This window comes from Mytilus californianus, unplaced genomic scaffold (assembly GCF_021869535.1).
Source record: "Mytilus californianus isolate M0D057914Y unplaced genomic scaffold, xbMytCali1.0.p SCAF_6, whole genome shotgun sequence".
Classification (NCBI taxonomy): Eukaryota; Metazoa; Mollusca; class Bivalvia; order Mytilida; family Mytilidae; genus Mytilus; species Mytilus californianus.
Window position 1 is genome coordinate 113,748,901 of NW_026262712.1, and position 18,843 is coordinate 113,767,743.

The following is an 18,843-nucleotide window of genomic DNA, read 5'->3' on the forward strand; positions in this document are numbered from 1 at the left end:
ATTATGGTTATGGTGATGCATACATGAAAAGATAAAAAATAATTATGTTGAACATGCGTAACTTTCAACTAGCATTAAGCTGTGACCGCCGGAGTGAAATTTTCAGATCGGTGTCAAGCGTTGAAATGAAAAAGAATAAAACGTGTATATCTCTATGTAACAGTACATAAACAATTTTTAATAGCTCAATTCTTATACATGATAAACACCGATCGCTACCTCCGGATAGTAAAAGTATCATAACATGTAAAAATAAGCAAAATAAGCAATAAATTAAAATTAATTTGCTATAAAACACTGATATTCTATTAAATATCCCACAATTATTGCAGGAGACTAATTATACCACCAATATTAAAAAAAGTGGTACTAAACCTACACACTGAGGATCCTATATCTTTTTAATCACCAAGATAATTTTCTTTCAATCACCAAATAATATTCCGTCTGTTTCTTTCAAATGTCGGAATGAAAAAGATCGCGTGCGCAGTCATATTGCGCATTGACAAACATACATCTGATAGCCTACATTTAATAGAGGTGAAACGGCTAATAACACAAGTAATCTATGCTTACACTAATAACCGAATTTATGCTGAATCATAAATTCTATTATGTAAGATATAAAAAAAGTGTCCAGTATTTAAAAAATATCTATCACTTATTTCTTCATTAATATTTCAATAAGGTAAGCGTTTTGTGTACTCTTTCAAATAAAACCCATTAAAGATTATGTTACCGACCTTTCAAAACAATTACGCGTTTTAAGAAAAGAGTTGTCTTTCATCAGAACACTTAATCTGACCTCGTAGTACAAGTTGTCGCAGATATCGCAAATTGGACGTTTGAAACTAACATTCAATAATAACAACAATGTACACCTACGTAGTACATCTATCACACTTATGTATCAGTATTTGTCAGATATTATCTGTGGCCGCACAACTTTTGCCTTCAGAAACACCGTCCATTGGAATGTAAACTTGTTCGAAATCACCTTCTACTCCGCTTTAAAGAGTTCGTTCTTGCCCCTTCCTCTGTTTGGCAAAATTATTGACATACAAAAATGAAAATGAAAAATAAAACTAACTTACTTCTAATCTATTAGACTATTTATGTGTTTAGTTAAGTTTTGTTTTGTTTTCCTCGTCACTTTCAGAAGTTCGTCCCAGCCAACTTTTTAGTCTACTCCTCTGCCATTGTAATATTGACGGACGGACAGAAGCACGGACGGCCTACGAATCAACATAATACGTCCAGACAAAGACTGGCGTATAAAAACCATTCCATCTATCTTATGGATTCATTATTTCTTAACATTTAAAATATAAGGATTTTGAAATGATAGGTAGAATTAAGTATTTAATTCTAAAAAGTACATGTAAATAAACTCATCATATATACCAGAATTAAAATTTTATACGCAAGATGCGCGTTACGTCTACAAAAGACTGATTAGTGACACTTGAATGAAAAATAGTTTTAAAGAAAGACCAAATTAAGCCCGACGTTGAAGAGCATTGCGGACCTGGTTTGTTTTATGTTATGTTTCCGTTGAAAACTATAGTTTTCTAATAAGTTTATATATATATTATAAAAGTTTAGTTTTACAAACCTCAAATTTTGATTTTAATTCACATTTTTAAACCTTTTGCCTTAAGATCCAGTGAGAACAATCAAAATCTTTATATTTTTCCCTAACGACAATTTGAAAGAAACATATGATAAAATACAATGCATCTTTTTTTTAAATATTTTGTCAATTGAACAGTATAAATAGGATTGAACTTCATAACAAGATCGGAAAATATGTACGTGAATCACTAAAACTTCTCCATCCAAAGAATAAGTAAAAATTATGATTTGTTTAGCGAAATATTGCGTGAATATATAAGATATAAGAACTATTTTTAAACCCCTCATTAGTGTATTAAAGCTACACTCTTAGGCATTTATTTATATGCGAAAGCAAATTATTTACAGATCTAACATTGTTGGGCTGATGTTTAGACGAGTTATATATATATATATATATATATGTATATATATATATATATATATATATATAAAAGTCTAAATTGAAAAACGATATATAGATATATATATATATATATATATATATATATATATATATATATATATATATAAATATATATATTGTATTTAGACCCCTCTAACAAGAAATTTGTTTTGCATGCACACGTATAAAAACTGCGGTTTTTATCCAACGCAATCATAGGTTTGAACGTTGTTTTCAATTTAGACTTGTATATATATATATTTAAACACGCTCATTGATACATTAAAAAAGTTCTATTACATTTTAAATAGATATATGCAATATTTCGGTAGACAAACTAGCTTCATCAGGCGTGTGCATCTATCCAGGAGACAAAATTGTGGTTTTTATCCAACGCAATCATAGGTTTGAACGTTGTTTTCAATTTAGACTTGTTTATATATATAATCCAATGCAATCGTAGGTTTGAACGTTGTTTTCAATTTAGACTTGTTTATATATTTTTTCGTTTGGGCTTGTATTATATATGCCTTCGGGTTTTTATAATCCGTTCATCCTATTTCGACTCTTCAAAATTCAAGAGTCAATCCTAAATTGAGGTAAATTATATGGCCTTCCAAATACCGTTTCGATTCCTAACATCACTGAAGAGACATTAATTGTCGAAATCCGGATATGATGTACTAATTTTGGCACCTTTTTTTGCGGTATACCATCTTTTCCGCAAGTTTATTGTTTTCTGTTTGGTATTAAATTAATAGTTAAGATCCATTTTGTTACATTTGGTGATCCATTTATTTAACAATCGCCAATGGCAGTCAGCAGGGTTTAAGAACATCCGTTGTTCGACCTGCTTGTTAAAATATACTTTTTCACTTTTTTATACGTGTGCATGCAAAACACGTTTCTTGGTAGAGGGGTCTAAATACAGCACAAACAACATTTTCCAAAAGACCAAAAAAGGGAAAAAGTATATTTTAACAAAACGCATATACAGAGTGGAATGATTGATACTTCGTACAAAACAAAATTGTATTTTACAGAGTTTGTCCCAACACGCACAACGCAAATGAAGGTTATATCGGATAACAATCCGGTGGAGAATAAAGGTATAAACATAACATTGCATAATATTTGCTATTTTCAATTAGAGAGGTTTTGTTTCATTGGTTTAAATTGCATATTGGGGTTTTTTTTTTTTCTTTTTTTTTCATTACCCTTTTTTCTAAAATCTACTTTTAATCAAATACAAAAAAAATCAAATTGTTAATTTACTCTTAAAACAGTTATTGTGACTCAACGCGGGAGCATGGAAATGTATGGGAAAATATGGTAAATATCTATCGGAAATATCTATGTATAATTAAGAATGATTGAATTGCTGTCCATCTAAGTTCTTCTTTGATGAGCAAATGAACTCAAACCTTTTGACGAGACTTTTACGGTATTCTTCGATACATAGCTTTTATTTTGTTCGTTAAACTCCTTTTGCAGACTTTGTACCAAGTCAGAAATATGACAGTTGATTTCAATTCATTCGATGTATTTGAACGATTTTGCCATTTGGGAATGGACTTTCCGTTTTGAATTTTCCTTGGAGTTCGGTATTTTTGTAATTTTACTTTTTATTATATCAAAATTAAATTCATGCAAATGCAATTAGTCATTTAATGATTTTGTACTAAGTTCATATTTGGGAAACTGATGATAAGTTCACACGAAAATACAAAAGCGCTTGACAAATATTAACACTTTTACCCTTGTTTATATTTTATTAATTCAGGTGGACTTCATATTTTTTATCTGTCCTTAACAGTATTCGCATGTGTAGTGGGGACTCTTTTTGCGGTGTGTTGTGTTCGCTTTTATTTGAAAAGTAAAAGATGTAAGTACCATTGCTTTTTTGTCTGGCAAGTTATTTTTTATATGTGATGTATTGATTCAAGATATAATGTATTGATTTATATATTTGTAATTTATTTACTTCTTTTTGTGAACTGTTGTGCCATAGAGTACTCTAAGATTGACAATCATTCCAATTCTTCGTGTGATTGTAACTAAAAATAGTATTGTTGCGATAGAGTGCTTTGGAATTGACATTCATACACACATATTTCGTTTTTCAATGAATTTTCGAATCTTTAAATTTTATGAAAAGAGATGTAGAAAATATCAATTGGATAATCAAACTCATAGGTTGAAATCGAACTGACCATGCCATGACAAAAACGCCCAAAATTCAAACAGCAGTCTAAAAAATACACCATAGTAAACTAAAGACAGAGCAACACGAATCCCCCTCATTAGAAAATCAGTAATCATCAAATTATTAGAACGAATTTTAAAAGCAGTTTGTATTATTGTTGAATCAATTGAGCAGGTGCATTAATTACCTAATTTCTACAAATTTTCTTAAAATAAAGTTTACAAATTTCGTGTTTTCGAGGCGCTTTCTCCCCACAAGGAGACGTGGGAATAGAAATATGGTCGCTTATGTCTTTTTCCGACCTGCAGTAAAACCCTTGCCAAAGGGGATGTCCGTTTGGCTATTAGGGATGTACAAGTACGCAGTCACGTCCGATCAGAATTGGTACGTCAAATCCGATGCAGAGAGAGTGAAAGCCTTTGCAACAACTCTTTTGGGGTCCGCACGTGGCCTGTTTCAAGGCAAAATTTCTATCCAATATACCCTCATTTTCCAGTGGCCGTCCAAATTTCCCTAACCTTTGTTCTGGACGGCCTCTAATACATGACCTACCAATTGTATTTATTGTCAATTTGTTCTCGTCCAGAACATATATGAAATAATTGCCACTGGACGTTAAGCAACGCACAATCAATCAATCAATCGAGACACTCTGGATTTATTTCATCAGAAACGCTCAAACTTAAATATTTGAAAGCCGGGGAAGCATAAAAACGTAGAAACGTAAGGAGCTACAACACGCTGTAAAATTGTCTATGTTAATATTCAAACATTTTGATGTTGTATTGTTTCTCTACTGCCCCAGACTATGGGGAGAGTTTAGCGATCACAAACATTCTGAATGTGTCTGTCACAAATCAGGAGTCTGTAATTCAGTGGTTGATTGTTGGTTACTGTCGATCATATTTTGTTTTTCGTTTATTTTCTTATACATAAATCAGGTCGTTAGTTTTCTCGTTTAAATCGTTTTACATTTTGTCATGTTGGGTACCTTTGTAGCTTATTATACGTTAAATTTGCACAATGTTGAAGACCGTACGTTGATATAGAGTTGCTTTTATCTTTGTCGTTTGGTCTCTGTTTAATATTTGTGTCATTGGCAAACGTACTTGTTCACACTATACGGACTTCATATACAGGAGTGTGCTCCTTACGAAGAAACTGCTCCAACAAAGTTATGAGGAGGACAGACTAAAAATGACACTCCGTAAATTTTACGGACACCATCACCAATTGGTTGATCCATACGATGTGTCTTTGTTCAAACTAACTAAGGACATTTTTACCACGTGTTAGATTGTGGTTTGTCATTACGTCCTCTGATCTTTAAATTACCGAACGTGACTTATTCCCGATTGTGACTGTTTTTCTGAGTGTAAAACCGCATTGCTATAAGACGTGTCACGGTACCTTTCTATCCCAAATTCATGTATTTAATTTTGATGTTATATTTGTTGTTCTCGTCGGATTTTGTCAAATGTCTTAACGTCTTTTCTGTTATATTCGTGTGTTATGGTAAAGATAATTAATCACCCCCTTCATTTATTAGATTTTAGTTTGGTTCAACGAAATTTATACGATATATTTGGTTTACAGTTTGATTCAGAAGAAACACCGACATAGCTAGATAATACAATTAATTGTCTAATTACTACCATTTGATATTAATAAGTATTGTAATTTTCATTGTTATTAATAAATGTAATGTCAGTATTACAAATATAATCTTTAATCAATCCTAATCCTATCTTATTTTTGGAAATATTTTTACAAATTCAAATGTGACGTCACTTTGTGTGTTTTTTTAGAATTTCAAATGTGACGTCACTTTGTGCGTTGAGGCTTTGGCTAACTCGGCTGTGTATTTTTTTATGTGTTGGATTAAGTTGTTTTATGTAATGTATCCGTTTTTATTCTGTAGTTTGTCCCCACTTTGGTTTTATCATGTATATCTATTATATAGTCATTTTATAAAATTTACTGTTTGCAAAATTATAAATTATTCTAAATAATAAGGATGTTCTTGTCCCAGGCAGAAAACCCTGGCCGTGTTAGGCGCAATTTTTTGGAAGTTTTGGTCCTCGATGCTCTTCAGCTTTGTACTTGTTTCGGCTTTCAAACTTTTTTCATCTGAGCGTCACTTGTTGGTCTTGTGTGGACGAGACGAACGTCTGGCGTATTGAATTTTAAGCCTAGTACCTTTTGTTAGCTATTATTCGTGCGTTTCTTTGTCCTATATGTTCTCCCATTTATTTGTAGTGTGGTCCTGTCATGTGATGTTGTCGTTTTGGTGTTGTGTTTGACGTTGCCATAAAAGCGGGAGGTTTGGCATGCCACAAAACCAGGTTCAACCCACCATTTTTTTCTTAAAATGTCCTGTACCAAGTCAGGAAAATGGCCATTGTTATATTATAGTTCGTTTCTGTGTGTGTTACATTTTAATGTTGTGTTTTTGTTGTGTCGTTGTTCTCCTCTTATATTTGATGCATTTCCCTCAGTGTTAGTTTGTAACCCGGATTTGTTTTTATCTCTATCGATTAATGAGTTTGCGAACAGCGGTATACTACTGTTGCCTTTATTATGTACCCCATCCTTCTTCTTATTGCAATCATACCACAACTTCTCTGGTGGATAATTGTCTTATGGCAATCATACCACATCTTTTTACTTTTATATAGTTCAGTATAGCTATGGTTTCATATAGAAAGACTATACAAAGGCAGACAGAATCCTCTTAAAAGTATTTCTTGTACTTAAGAAACATATAGTATAAAAAAAAGATGTGGTATGATTGCAAATGAGACAACTCTCCACAGAAGACCAAATGACACATAGTGCATGTTTTTATTCTGAATTGTAGCGACACAGGGAATAACAGTAATCGAAGAACGTACAGAATGCGTGCCCCTAACAGGTAGGTTTATATGAACAATATTTACGCAAGTTGTCCATTTTCATAAGAAAAACAAAAACAGTCAAATAATGTAGTGAAAGGAATGATTGGTTATTTGATTAATAACATAACTATGTGGAACTGTTTTAATTGACATAAATTAATTTCTCCCTTCTATCTAAAGAATTTTCGCCATTAAGGAAAGGCAAACAATCAAATTCTAGTAATAGAAAGGTATTTTCAAGGCATATGATACTATATATGGTTTTGGAGTGAGATCACAAGGATTTTGAGATATTTTGAGATATTTGTCAAAGCAAGCAAACCTATCTTTAGTTTTTAGGTAGTCATTTGAATGTTCCAAAAATTAGTAATTTGATCTGGAGTTCAAAGGTTAAATCTAGAGGTTATCCACAATGGTTCAAAATAAATTGTTTTTATGTAATGCACATATATCAATATCAAGTATATCAATATTCATAGTGCGGTTGTAGTTGGGTTTTTGATAACATCTAGAACGGCATTACAATTTGGCTTGTAAAATAAACATTTTCTCCATATGGAGGAACCAGTTGAACATCAACATAGAGAACAGTGAAATTTTTTTTCTTTTTATTTTTTGACATGGCGGTGTACGAAACTTGGTAGGCAAGTAAATGATGAAAACTCATGCAATAGGATTGTTTGGGGTAGTTACAAAATTCCTGTGTCAACTAAATAAAAAGTCAAATAAAAAAAAAGTCGGTTAAAAGGGAATTAAGAAAGCAGATTCAATGTTATATAACCAATTTTTAAATTTGTTAGGCTGCAGAAGCGAACACTAAATATATAGCTTGGCCCCAACTTCAGCTGTCCCCGTTTCGTTTCTATGTAGAATAACCGATGATGTTCCATCACTTAACTTATATCATGCAGTAAATTTGTTTATTTTAATCTTCTTTTTATGTGGATACACTTTTTTTTTACTTAAGACAATATAAAGTTTCAAATAATGTATAGTGATTTTTTCTCTTGTTAAAGTCCTTATGTTGACCTCTAGATATCTTTTTGTTATCTTTCGACGTTGCAAAATAGACAACTGACATCTGAAAAAAATTCTTTTCGTAAATGCAAATGAAAAAGTATTTTCTTTGGTCAGAAAACATCAGATTGTTGAAAACTATACATCCCGTTCTCTGAAAATTAAACACTTTTGAGAATCAAGTGGTTTCGTTTTTTCAATGCGTCCATCGAATCGGATAATAAAGATATTGTTATTTTAAAGCACATGCAAGTATAATCATATTCAAGTTGTATATGTGCATTCTTACAAAATGACCTTTTACAAAACAAATTAAATTAAAGCTGGTTAGATAGGTCATTTTGGTTTTTGTCTGTTTTGGAGAACCTTGCATACGGATTGTACTACATTTTCAGAACATGATTTTATTTATATGCAACTAAAATATCTAGCAAGCTAGTAAACAAATGTAATAAGTTTTTGACATTTTTCTCGAGAATATATTCACATTGCGGATGATGCATGAATAGTAAGAGACGCTTATCATGTCGACACAACCTGTCTCATGCGAATCCCACTCTCTCGTTGGGTAAACTACTGTTGCCCCAATACATGTTAATGTACCTGACACAAGTCAGGAACCTGCTGTTGTATGTCATATCTAAAGGGTTTTATTTTTTTTTTAGAAAATTGTGTTGATTGCAGATCTATGATAATTTATTTTTCACTTATTCATATCTGTATAGACTCCTGGTAATTTATCCACACATCCTTAATAGTTTACCTTGATTTCTTTCTTCTTCTATTGGATTAATGAGATTTTAACATCATTTTGTGTAATGTTAGCATTCAGGGTAAATGACAACGTATGATATAGACAACCTTACCGTGTTAATAATTGTATTGATGATGATGAATAGCCTTTAACGTCCTTATCAATTTTATTTTTCGGAATTGATTTTGATCGTTTTTCTTTTTAATCATTTGTACAGGGGATATCATATCTTGTCTACCGGTTCACTCAACCAAATAATCGGCCGTGTATGCTCATGGAATCTATTGTTGGTTCAGTTTTAGTCTATGTTGTTTCTCCACAGAAGCCCAATCACATGTGCAACTAGTAAAATAAAACTGCTTACCCTTCCAGATAATCTACACAATACTCATCAGTGGTTCTCGAATCATTCAAGCATTTAGTTATTTACCAAATATTGTGTCAAAAAATAACATGTGAATGCCTTTTTATGTTCTGAAGGAATTCAATATTTTAAGACATTCAACTGGCATTTCAGTATTTTTGCATTTACTAATATAAAATTTAGCAGACATGAACCAACGAGAACCACTAAATTACAGGCTCCTGACTTTTGACAGGCACATAAAGAATGTGGCATTTCTAAACATGTTTTGGAGCACTGAATCAAACTACTTGTATCCTGAGTTGTTCGTTGCTGTTTGTCTTGTTTGAAACTCTTTTTCGTTCAAAACAGACAGGTGCTGGTTGTGGATGTTGTATATTATACCAATATTTTTTTGGTGATTCCTTTTCTTCTTCCGCCCCTGATCTTTGTATTGTAAAAGACTATGCATGGAACCTTTATGTCCGGACTGATTAGGATTGATGGATACATACGAACAGTTTAATAGAAATAAGAAGATGTGGTATGAGTGCCAATGATACAACTCTCCATCTAAGTCACAATGTGTAAAAAGTAAACAATTATAGGTCAAAGTACGGCCTTCAACACGGCCTTTAACCCTTCTTTCCAAATTATCGTGCGTCTTTTTTTCCTTGATTAAGTTGATGATCATCCTTTGCAAATGGCAGAATGTTCAACGTGTTTTACTTTTATTACACAAAGCTATGCTAAATTAAGGCAAAAGTAATTCACCAATGTTTAAACTTAATTAATCGATTAAGAAGGTATATCAAAGTTGCAAACACAACTAGGAGACTTGCATGAACTCCAACAGGAGTGAGACCGGGCGTGTCGACAGTGTAAGCGTCCCATACTATACATGGGTAACCCACCATGCGACGCCTACACTAAGCCAAATTGTGACAATCGGGATCAAAGGGGGATTAAATTCATAGTTAATCCCATCACATTTTGCGGGTGTACCAAGTCATTCCAACTGGTAGTTTTTAATGATTTATTCGTCTTTCTGTCCGGAGAAATAGGTTGTTTGCGGTTGAATTAGTCTGTTTTTAGTCCTATATTTTTTGTATATCGATTTGATTTATTTGTTCCCCGTTATTTGATCAATAATCTTTCGTGTGTAAAGGTGATGCAATTTGGATTTGTTTATTGTTATGCTCCGATGAAGTTACGCCTTGTAATTCAATGAAAGTAATATTTTTGTTACCAGAAATCTTTTACCGCGATTGAAAACAAATTTCTCAAATTGTCCAATTTGTTCATAATTTGTTTACTAATATACAGATGTAAAGTGACAGTATGATTCCATTTGCAAGAATTTAATAAAAAGTTGTATTGTGCATTCAACTTTTCTCATAAACTATCATTTTAAGGAAGTTTTCTCCTTTGCCTAAATATTTATTAAAGATTAAAATTATACTTTTGTCTGTCAGTTACTGCGTCGGTGTTTGTTTTTTTTTTTTGTTTTTTTTTTTTTTTGTTACACAAGACAGACCAAAATAACACGGGGACATTCAAGTTCTAAAGGCGAAAACAATCTGACACGCGACGGCAAAAAACCGACCAAAAGACAAACACTAGTACATAAAACACAATATAGAACACTAAATACTGAGCAACGAAAACCCCACCAAAAACCGGGAGCGATCCCAGGTGTTCCAGCCTCTTGATCATCCAATTTTGTCAATGTAGCGGAACTATAAACAACTCAATGCAATGGGGGTGTTAAGCTAGCGACAAAACCAGTTTCTATGGACAATGTCAGTACCACGTCAGGGATATGGTAATTGTTTTTCACGTATTCCGTTGATTGGTAGCGTTTGATTTTGTCAGTTTTAACGACTTTCACTTTTTGAATTTACCTTGGAGTTCGGTATTTTTGTTATATCTTTTTGGGGGATATATATTCTTTCACTTAAAAGATATAACAAGTAAATGAAAAAAATTACCTGTAGTTCATGTTAGATTTTATTTTATATCAGTTTACATAAAGATTCATCTGAGAGATTCTGCATCACTAAAAGTCTATTATTAGCAATAAGAAATTCCTTTTTTCATTTAAAGAGTTTTCAAATAATTCAGCTCGAGAAGGTAAGAATTACTTGAAAATATGAATATCACTCTTTGCATATAAAATCCTTTTGCGAGGAAGATGGTATTGAAATTCTTTCAAGTATATCCATCGAATCATATTGAAGAAGTGAATTTTAATTTAATACATTATAAATCTTAGAACAAGATACATGTTTGGACACTTTTTATAAATGTGAATATTTTTGCTTGTTTTTTTTTTTTTATTTTTTTGTTAATTCAATGCCTTAGCTTTCGCGTAGGTGTTAAATTTGTGCAACAACGATAAGTTTCTATTTTGCATCAATATAATTACTTTCTACAAAACATTAGCGTACGAAATATTTTGCGCAAATTATGTGATGGCAATATAAGCGAAAATACCCCCCCCTCCCCCCCCCCCCCCCCCCCCCCCCCCCCCCCCCCCCCCCCCCCGTGCATAAAATTTCCAGGTAAAAACAGTAAATAAGCGGCAATTGTAATTTAAAGATCTTTAAAGCTCATACATTTATTAGAAATATAATTCTTTTTTAAAAAATCACAAAAAAGGTAAATATGTTTTATATACTAAAATTTTGACTAAAAACATGTTCGCATAGACTTTCTTCTAAAAGAAAAGCCTGTATTTTATCCAAATCCTCAAAAATTTAATACAATTCATTTATTGTTTTTTTCCCATACTCGCCGACATACTTTCTATATGAATTTACCTTTATCATGATATACATCGTTAAAAGTTCCGCGAAGGGGAAAGCGGTAATGAAAGATGCGGTGAACAAAAATGGAAAGAAGATATTTTAAATGTGTTCTGAAACAGAAATTTTAATATACGAAATCATTTAAAAACTGTTATAATTGGACTGTATGAAGAATATGTAAAATACTAAAATAAACATCATTTGAGCACATCACTCATTTTTCATGTGCTCCAAGATTCTGTGTTAATTATATATCAAGGTCACTTGAGGAAAACTTCGGCACATAAACCCGAAAGTTGGTAAGTAACCAAATTTTCGATCAACAATTATTGATTGATATGTTTATTGATTAATATATTTTGTCGATTATACGTTACGTATTCATAATGAATATAAAAAAACGTACAACGAGGACATAGATTTTAGAAGATGTGGCATGAGTGCTAATGAGACAACTCTCCATCCAAGTCAAAATTTATAAAAGTAGACCATTATAGGTCAAAGTACGGTTTTCAACACAGAGCCTTGGCAGAAAAAAAACAGCAAGCTATAAAGGGTCCCAAAAATTACTTGTGTAAAACCATTCAAACGGGAAAACTAACGGTCTAATCTATATAAAAAACGAGAAACGAGAAACACTTATGAACCACATCAACAAACGACAACTACTGAACATCAGATTCCTTACCGGGTTTAAAATAGTTTAGTATATAGGCGTACATTGGTTCAATAATTTCCAGATACTCGTTTCATATTACTTTAACAAGAAACAATTGAAAGTAAAAACAATAAGAGAAAGTCGCACGAATTCCAAAAGGAACAAGACCTGGTGCGTAGACAGGACGAGCCTCTCTTGCAGTACATGTATCAACTATCATGCGAATCCAAAAGCAGTCAACATGTCACATTGGGAAATGAAACACAACCGGTATTTGACAGATCAGACAACTATTCTCGTATGTAAAGATATGAGACTGCGAAAATATATCGGTAATGATGCCGTGTAACTGAAGAAAGTGGATTTTACGTTTAATTTTAAATGAAATTGATCTGTAATATATAGTTACTGGAGAAGATCCAATGATATAGTTTGAAATAAACGGCCACCAGACAGTAGTTAGATGCTTGTCTTGTTCAAACATCCTTTTATCTTGCAATGTATAACATTATTGGTTCGTGCTCATCCACAACTACGTAATGACTCTCTCTCTTTATTATCCAAATATCAAAAAGCTGAGGGAATCTCCAAACGGAGCAAGGATGAGTGCGTTTATTCTTTTTTTTTTTTTGCCGGTTACGGAGTCATTATAAACATATATAAATATAAATTCAATAATATGTACTGAAACAATATTTTAGTGACGCTCTTGTTCAAAGTTAATAGGCAAAGTAGGTTTGGCATTATATATATATATATTGTTAATTTGGTAAATCTACTGTATTACTTCGCTGTGAAGACTTCGTTCAAATATTGCGTCATTATTTTTCATCCAATATTCATATTTGATAAAAGCTGTCATATATATGATTTTGAAGAAATCAAGCAAATAAAAACCCAAAACTGTACTGTCTATATATTAATTGCTAACACCCCACAGTTTGCGCGGATACTAGGTCTAACTATCATTTTTAATTTGCATTATTCTATTTTACAGAACAAAAACTGATACAACGAAGTATATCCAGAAATGTAAGTTTATACTGTCGGCAGACAAATTTACATAGTGAATGATCTGTAACAAATAGGGACATTATAATACATGAAGAGAGCTTAACAAAGCATTATAATACTTGAGGTTAAGAAATAGACCTGATGATCTCTCCTGTAATGGCTGCGCCCATGAACAAAAATTTGTAGCAGTACATTTTGAGATATTTTAGAATTTACGGAGATGTAGAGTCTTTAAAAAGTGGTACTGATGATTTTGTTTCAATGAATTGACATAACTATAAACAAAAATATAATGTCTCGTCAATATTAGGCAATATTAGCCCATATCCATGTACCGCGGATGAGCTGAGCACAACGAAGTATATTACATAACGAGTAATGAAGTAAATATTTACTTTTCTATATTATTATAAGAACCAAAGACAAATATGTATAGTCCCTGGCATAACCTAAAGTTTTCTATAAACATATAACCAGTGGTATTATAACGATACAATTCTCAACACAAAAGAATACTACATCATACATGTACATGTAGTGCAGTACCAGTAGTCAGATAAAACTATAAAATTGGATTGTTTTTAATCCAACATGGCATCACAAGAACAATTTGATGATTTGAAGACCCTTATTATGGGAATAGATAAGAAAGTTACTGGTTTTTCTACACAGCTGAATAAAGTTGAACGCAACTTGACAAGTATGATAAACGAGGTAAAGGCTGATGTAAATGTGCTTAATGTTAAGTATGAAACCTCACACAAAGAGCTTAACACTCTTCGTAATGAATTCATAGAGCTCGAAAGAGGTGTTCAAGGTATGGATGCACAGATTCAATTCATAGAGAATGATAAACTTGAAAAACAAAAAATAGAGTTACAAGAGCAAATTGATGACCTTAAAAAGAAAGCCTTTCTACAAGAAAAACATGATAGGAAGTATAACATACTAATATACGGAATAAATGACAGTCAAAAAGATGAGAATGTGTATGCAATAACAAGTAAACTCTTCAGTGGAGACATGCATATTGACAACAGAAAAACAAATTCTATACTCATCGCAAATGCGCATAGAGTTCCAACACATGGGAAAGGTCCAAAGCCTATCATAGTTCGTTTCCTGCATTTTGGGGATAAGCAACTTATCATGTCCAACGCGCACAACTTAAAAGGGAAAAAAATACGCATACTTGATGATCTGCCAATTTCAATGAAGGAGGAGAGATTTCTACTTTCGCACAATGCATACAAAATAAGAAAAAGGGACAAGTTACAAACAAGAATTCGAGCAAAGGGGGCCCACATGACATTAGAGACTCGTAAAAATAGTTCAGAAGAATGGTCTCCATGGGAATAACTGCAGTTTCATATACTTGTATATACTATTCTAAGATAAAAACCGGTTTATTATACAAAATGTCATATATAATACTATTGAGTATATAAATTAACCATGAATATAAGAAGATATAAATTTAATAATAAATTTTACAAAACATAATAAATGTATATTACATTGAAACAAGAATTTTGTATTGTTAGATTTCTATTTACAGGCTTCTAGATTGATAGTACAAGCAGTAAGTATAGAAAAAAAAAAGAATCATTGCTTTTTCATTTGGCTTACATTTTATTCTGCTTCTCTATGTTTGCTCTATTTTGTTCGACTAGCTTGATTTGATATATAGCATTACATGCCTTTATTTTTGCTTTTTTAGTTATGCGTTCTTTGAATGTTGAGTAAGTGCATGCATGCTTTAGCTTACATATAGATATTATATGTTGTAATGTGATTTGTTTGCTTTTTTCGTTCTGCATTTTGTTTTCAGCTGTTTATATTTCTAGAGAAAATGCATGCTTTAGTCTATTTTATAGATAGCACAATGTATGTGAATTTATAAGATGACCTTAAGAGGTGTATATATACACAATTGGAGGATGAGCGGGGGTGCTTTTTTATACCTTTAAGACTCTACATTTCTTGAAAATAAACATTTAGATTGAAATAAAACATGTACATTGTGTACCTTCAATACTCATAAAGGGATAGAAATTAATATCTTAAGGTGAGCTTTAAAAAATTAATATTTAGTTTTTGATCTCAATTATAGTAAATAAACAAATTGTGTATGCTTATTTAAATCTTAAGATACAAACATAAGACAAACTTGACCAGATCAGATAAGGAAGCACAAAACAATGGACATTTTGTGGTAAGGTGCTTCTTGTGTGGTCTCTTCTCTTTTGTCTAAATAATTATTTTCAATATTTTATGTATAAACCTAATTCATTAATTATAAGTTTGTAAGAAATGGTGTTTTAAAAATATTGAGATGTAGTACATATTATTATGCAGATCAGTACAAAACTTAGTCTGGCCTAAATTTGATCTAAAAACAAATTGAGTTATCTCCCCTAGAACACATATGTAAATCTGCATTAAGATGAGAAATATCTTAGTTTCATATTATATGTTTTATATGTGTTTCATCTTCTTTTTTGTTTGTTTATTTTATGTATATATATATTACAAAACATGGATTTCTGGTATTTGGCATATATATGAAATATTTTTTAAGGAAGTGAAATATTATGAAATCAGTCCTTATGTCTCGCATGAACTATTTTTTCCTTTGTTTTTACAAATATCATACTTCACAGTTGAAGAACAAATATCATGATGGAAGGAAAAAACATTAAAATAATGTCCTTCAATTGTCAAGGACTTCACATGAGGGAAAAAACGGGGAGATGTTTTTGATTATCTTTATTCAAAAGATGTAAATATATATTGTCTCCAGGATACACACTTCGTAGAACAAGATGAAGTTTTGATAAAAAACCAATTGAAAGGCCATTGTTTTTTTAATTCATTTGCTTCAAAAAAACGAGGAGTTGCTATTCTGTTTAAAAATGATTTTGACTACGAAATACATAAAGTTAAAAAAGATGGAGATGGCAATCTGGTGGGATTGGATCTTAATGTTGAAGACAAGAGATTTACTCTGATAAATGTTTATGGGCCAAATATTGATACTCCCTGCTTCTATGACAAATTAACAGAAATAATAGATTTCTTTGGAAATCAGCTTTGTATTAATTGTGGGGACTTTAATCTTGTTCAAAATTTCAACCTTGATACCCATCACTATATAAATATAAACAATCCAAGATCTAGAGAGAAAATTTTGGAAATTAAAGAATATAAGAATCTCATCGACCCATTTAGAGAAATATATCCTGATCTTAAACGATTTACATGGAGAAGGAAAAACCCTTTTAAACAATCTAGATTAGATTTCTTTTTGATTTCTGAAAGCCTTATAGATGACATTTGTGAAGTAAACATTGGTAATAGCTACAGATCAGATCATTCACCAGTGATTTTGACTTTAAAAATAAATGACTTTATAAAAGGCAGAGGCCTCTGGAAGTTTAATAACTCTCTCCTTCAAGATCCTGAATATGTAAAACTAATAAAACAACAAATTACTAACACAGTTGAGCAATATGTAATGCCAGTGCATAGAGGGGATGCTTTACATGGTATTGATAATTTAGATATTGAATTTTCAATTAATGACCAATTATTTTTGGAAACCCTTCTCCTTGAGATTAGAGGTAAGACTATTTCTTATTCAACATTTATAAAAAGAGAAAGGACAAAACAGGAAATCTAACTGACTGAGGAGATACAAAATTTAGAAAATAAGGTAAGTACAGAGGACACTCTTGATGAAATAGAAGCCAAAAAATGTCAACTTAGAATTTTGAGACAGAACAAGGTTAAAGGTCAATATGTTAGGTCAAGAACCCAATGGATTGAAGAAGGAGAGAGGCCCACTAAATTTTTGTAATTTAGAAACACAAAACTTTGTCAATAAAACTATTAAAAAACTAGTTACTGATGAAAATACTGTAGTAGAAAATCAAAAAGAAATCTTAAAACAATCAAAAATATTTTATGAGAACCTTTACAAAAGACAAGAATGTCTTAAAAAAGTAAACTTATCAAGGGAATTACCATCTTTGACATCTAAATTAAATGATATCGAAAAAGAATCATTAGAAGGTAACATTTCTTTTACTGAATTAACACAAGCTTTGAAAAGGATGAAAAATAATAAAAGTCCTGGGTCAGATGGTTTTACTGCAGAATTTTTTAAAGTATTTTGGATAGACATTGGAAAGTTTGTCTTGAGGTCAATAAATTATTCATATCAGATAGGGGAAATGTCTGTCACACAGAGGCAGGGAGTTGTATTCCATATGTATTCCAAAAGAAGGCATGTCAAAACAGTTCTTAAAAAATTGGCGTCCAATTACACTTTTGAATTCAACATACAAACTAGCTTCTAGTTGTATAGCTGAGAGGATAAAGTCAGTTCTAAACAGAATTATTGACTCTGATCAAACAGGCTTTATCCCGGGTAGATTTATTGGGGAGAACTGTAGACTTATATATGATATTTTACACTTTACAGAAGAAAATGATATCCCTGGTATATTATTACTCATTGATTTTGAGAAGTCCTTTGACTCTATATCATGGGCCTTTCTCTTTGAAACACTGAAGTATTTTAATTTTGGAGACTCTATTATGAACTGGATAAAAACATTTTATAATGATATTACATCTACTGTCACCCAGAACTGCTGTCTGTCAGACTTTTTCCGTGTGGAGAGAGGCTGTAGACAGGGGGATACTTTGTCTCCTTACCTTTTCTTGCTATGTGCTGAAATATTAGGCATTTTAGTAAGAAGTAGTGATGAGATAAAGGGTATTACGATAGATGATTCAGAGTATATCTTGTCTCAATATGCAGACGACACATCACTTATTTTAGATGGGTCGCCTTCCTCACTGGATGCATCTCTTCGTATATTACAATTCTATGCTGAGATATCAGGACTGAAAATTAATTTAGACAAAACAAACGTTATATGGATAGGTAGTAAAAGACTTAGTCAAGACAAAATATGTAGAAAAAATATTACAAAAATGGTCAAAACAGTCACTTACCCCGTTTGGTAAAATAACAATTATAAAGTCACTAATTATATCAAAATTAAATCATCTGTTCCTGTCCATCCCAGGTCCAGATGATAATATGATACGTCA

At 31.8% G+C, this 18,843-nt stretch overlaps 1 protein-coding gene across 1 annotated transcript in view; it reads left to right on the top strand.

The window, feature by feature from the left end:
- The window catches only part of LOC127706728 (uncharacterized), a 59,211-nt gene extending 52,057 nt beyond the window's left edge, over positions 1 to 7,154 (top strand). The window contains exons 8-10 of the mRNA XM_052211386.1: positions 3,064 to 3,129; positions 3,804 to 3,905; positions 7,087 to 7,154. Of these exons, the coding sequence (XP_052067346.1) occupies positions 3,064 to 3,129; positions 3,804 to 3,905; positions 7,087 to 7,154 (236 nt within the window). The remainder of the gene's footprint in view (positions 1 to 3,063; positions 3,130 to 3,803; positions 3,906 to 7,086) is intronic.
- Positions 7,155 to 18,843: the final 11,689 nt, after the last annotated feature.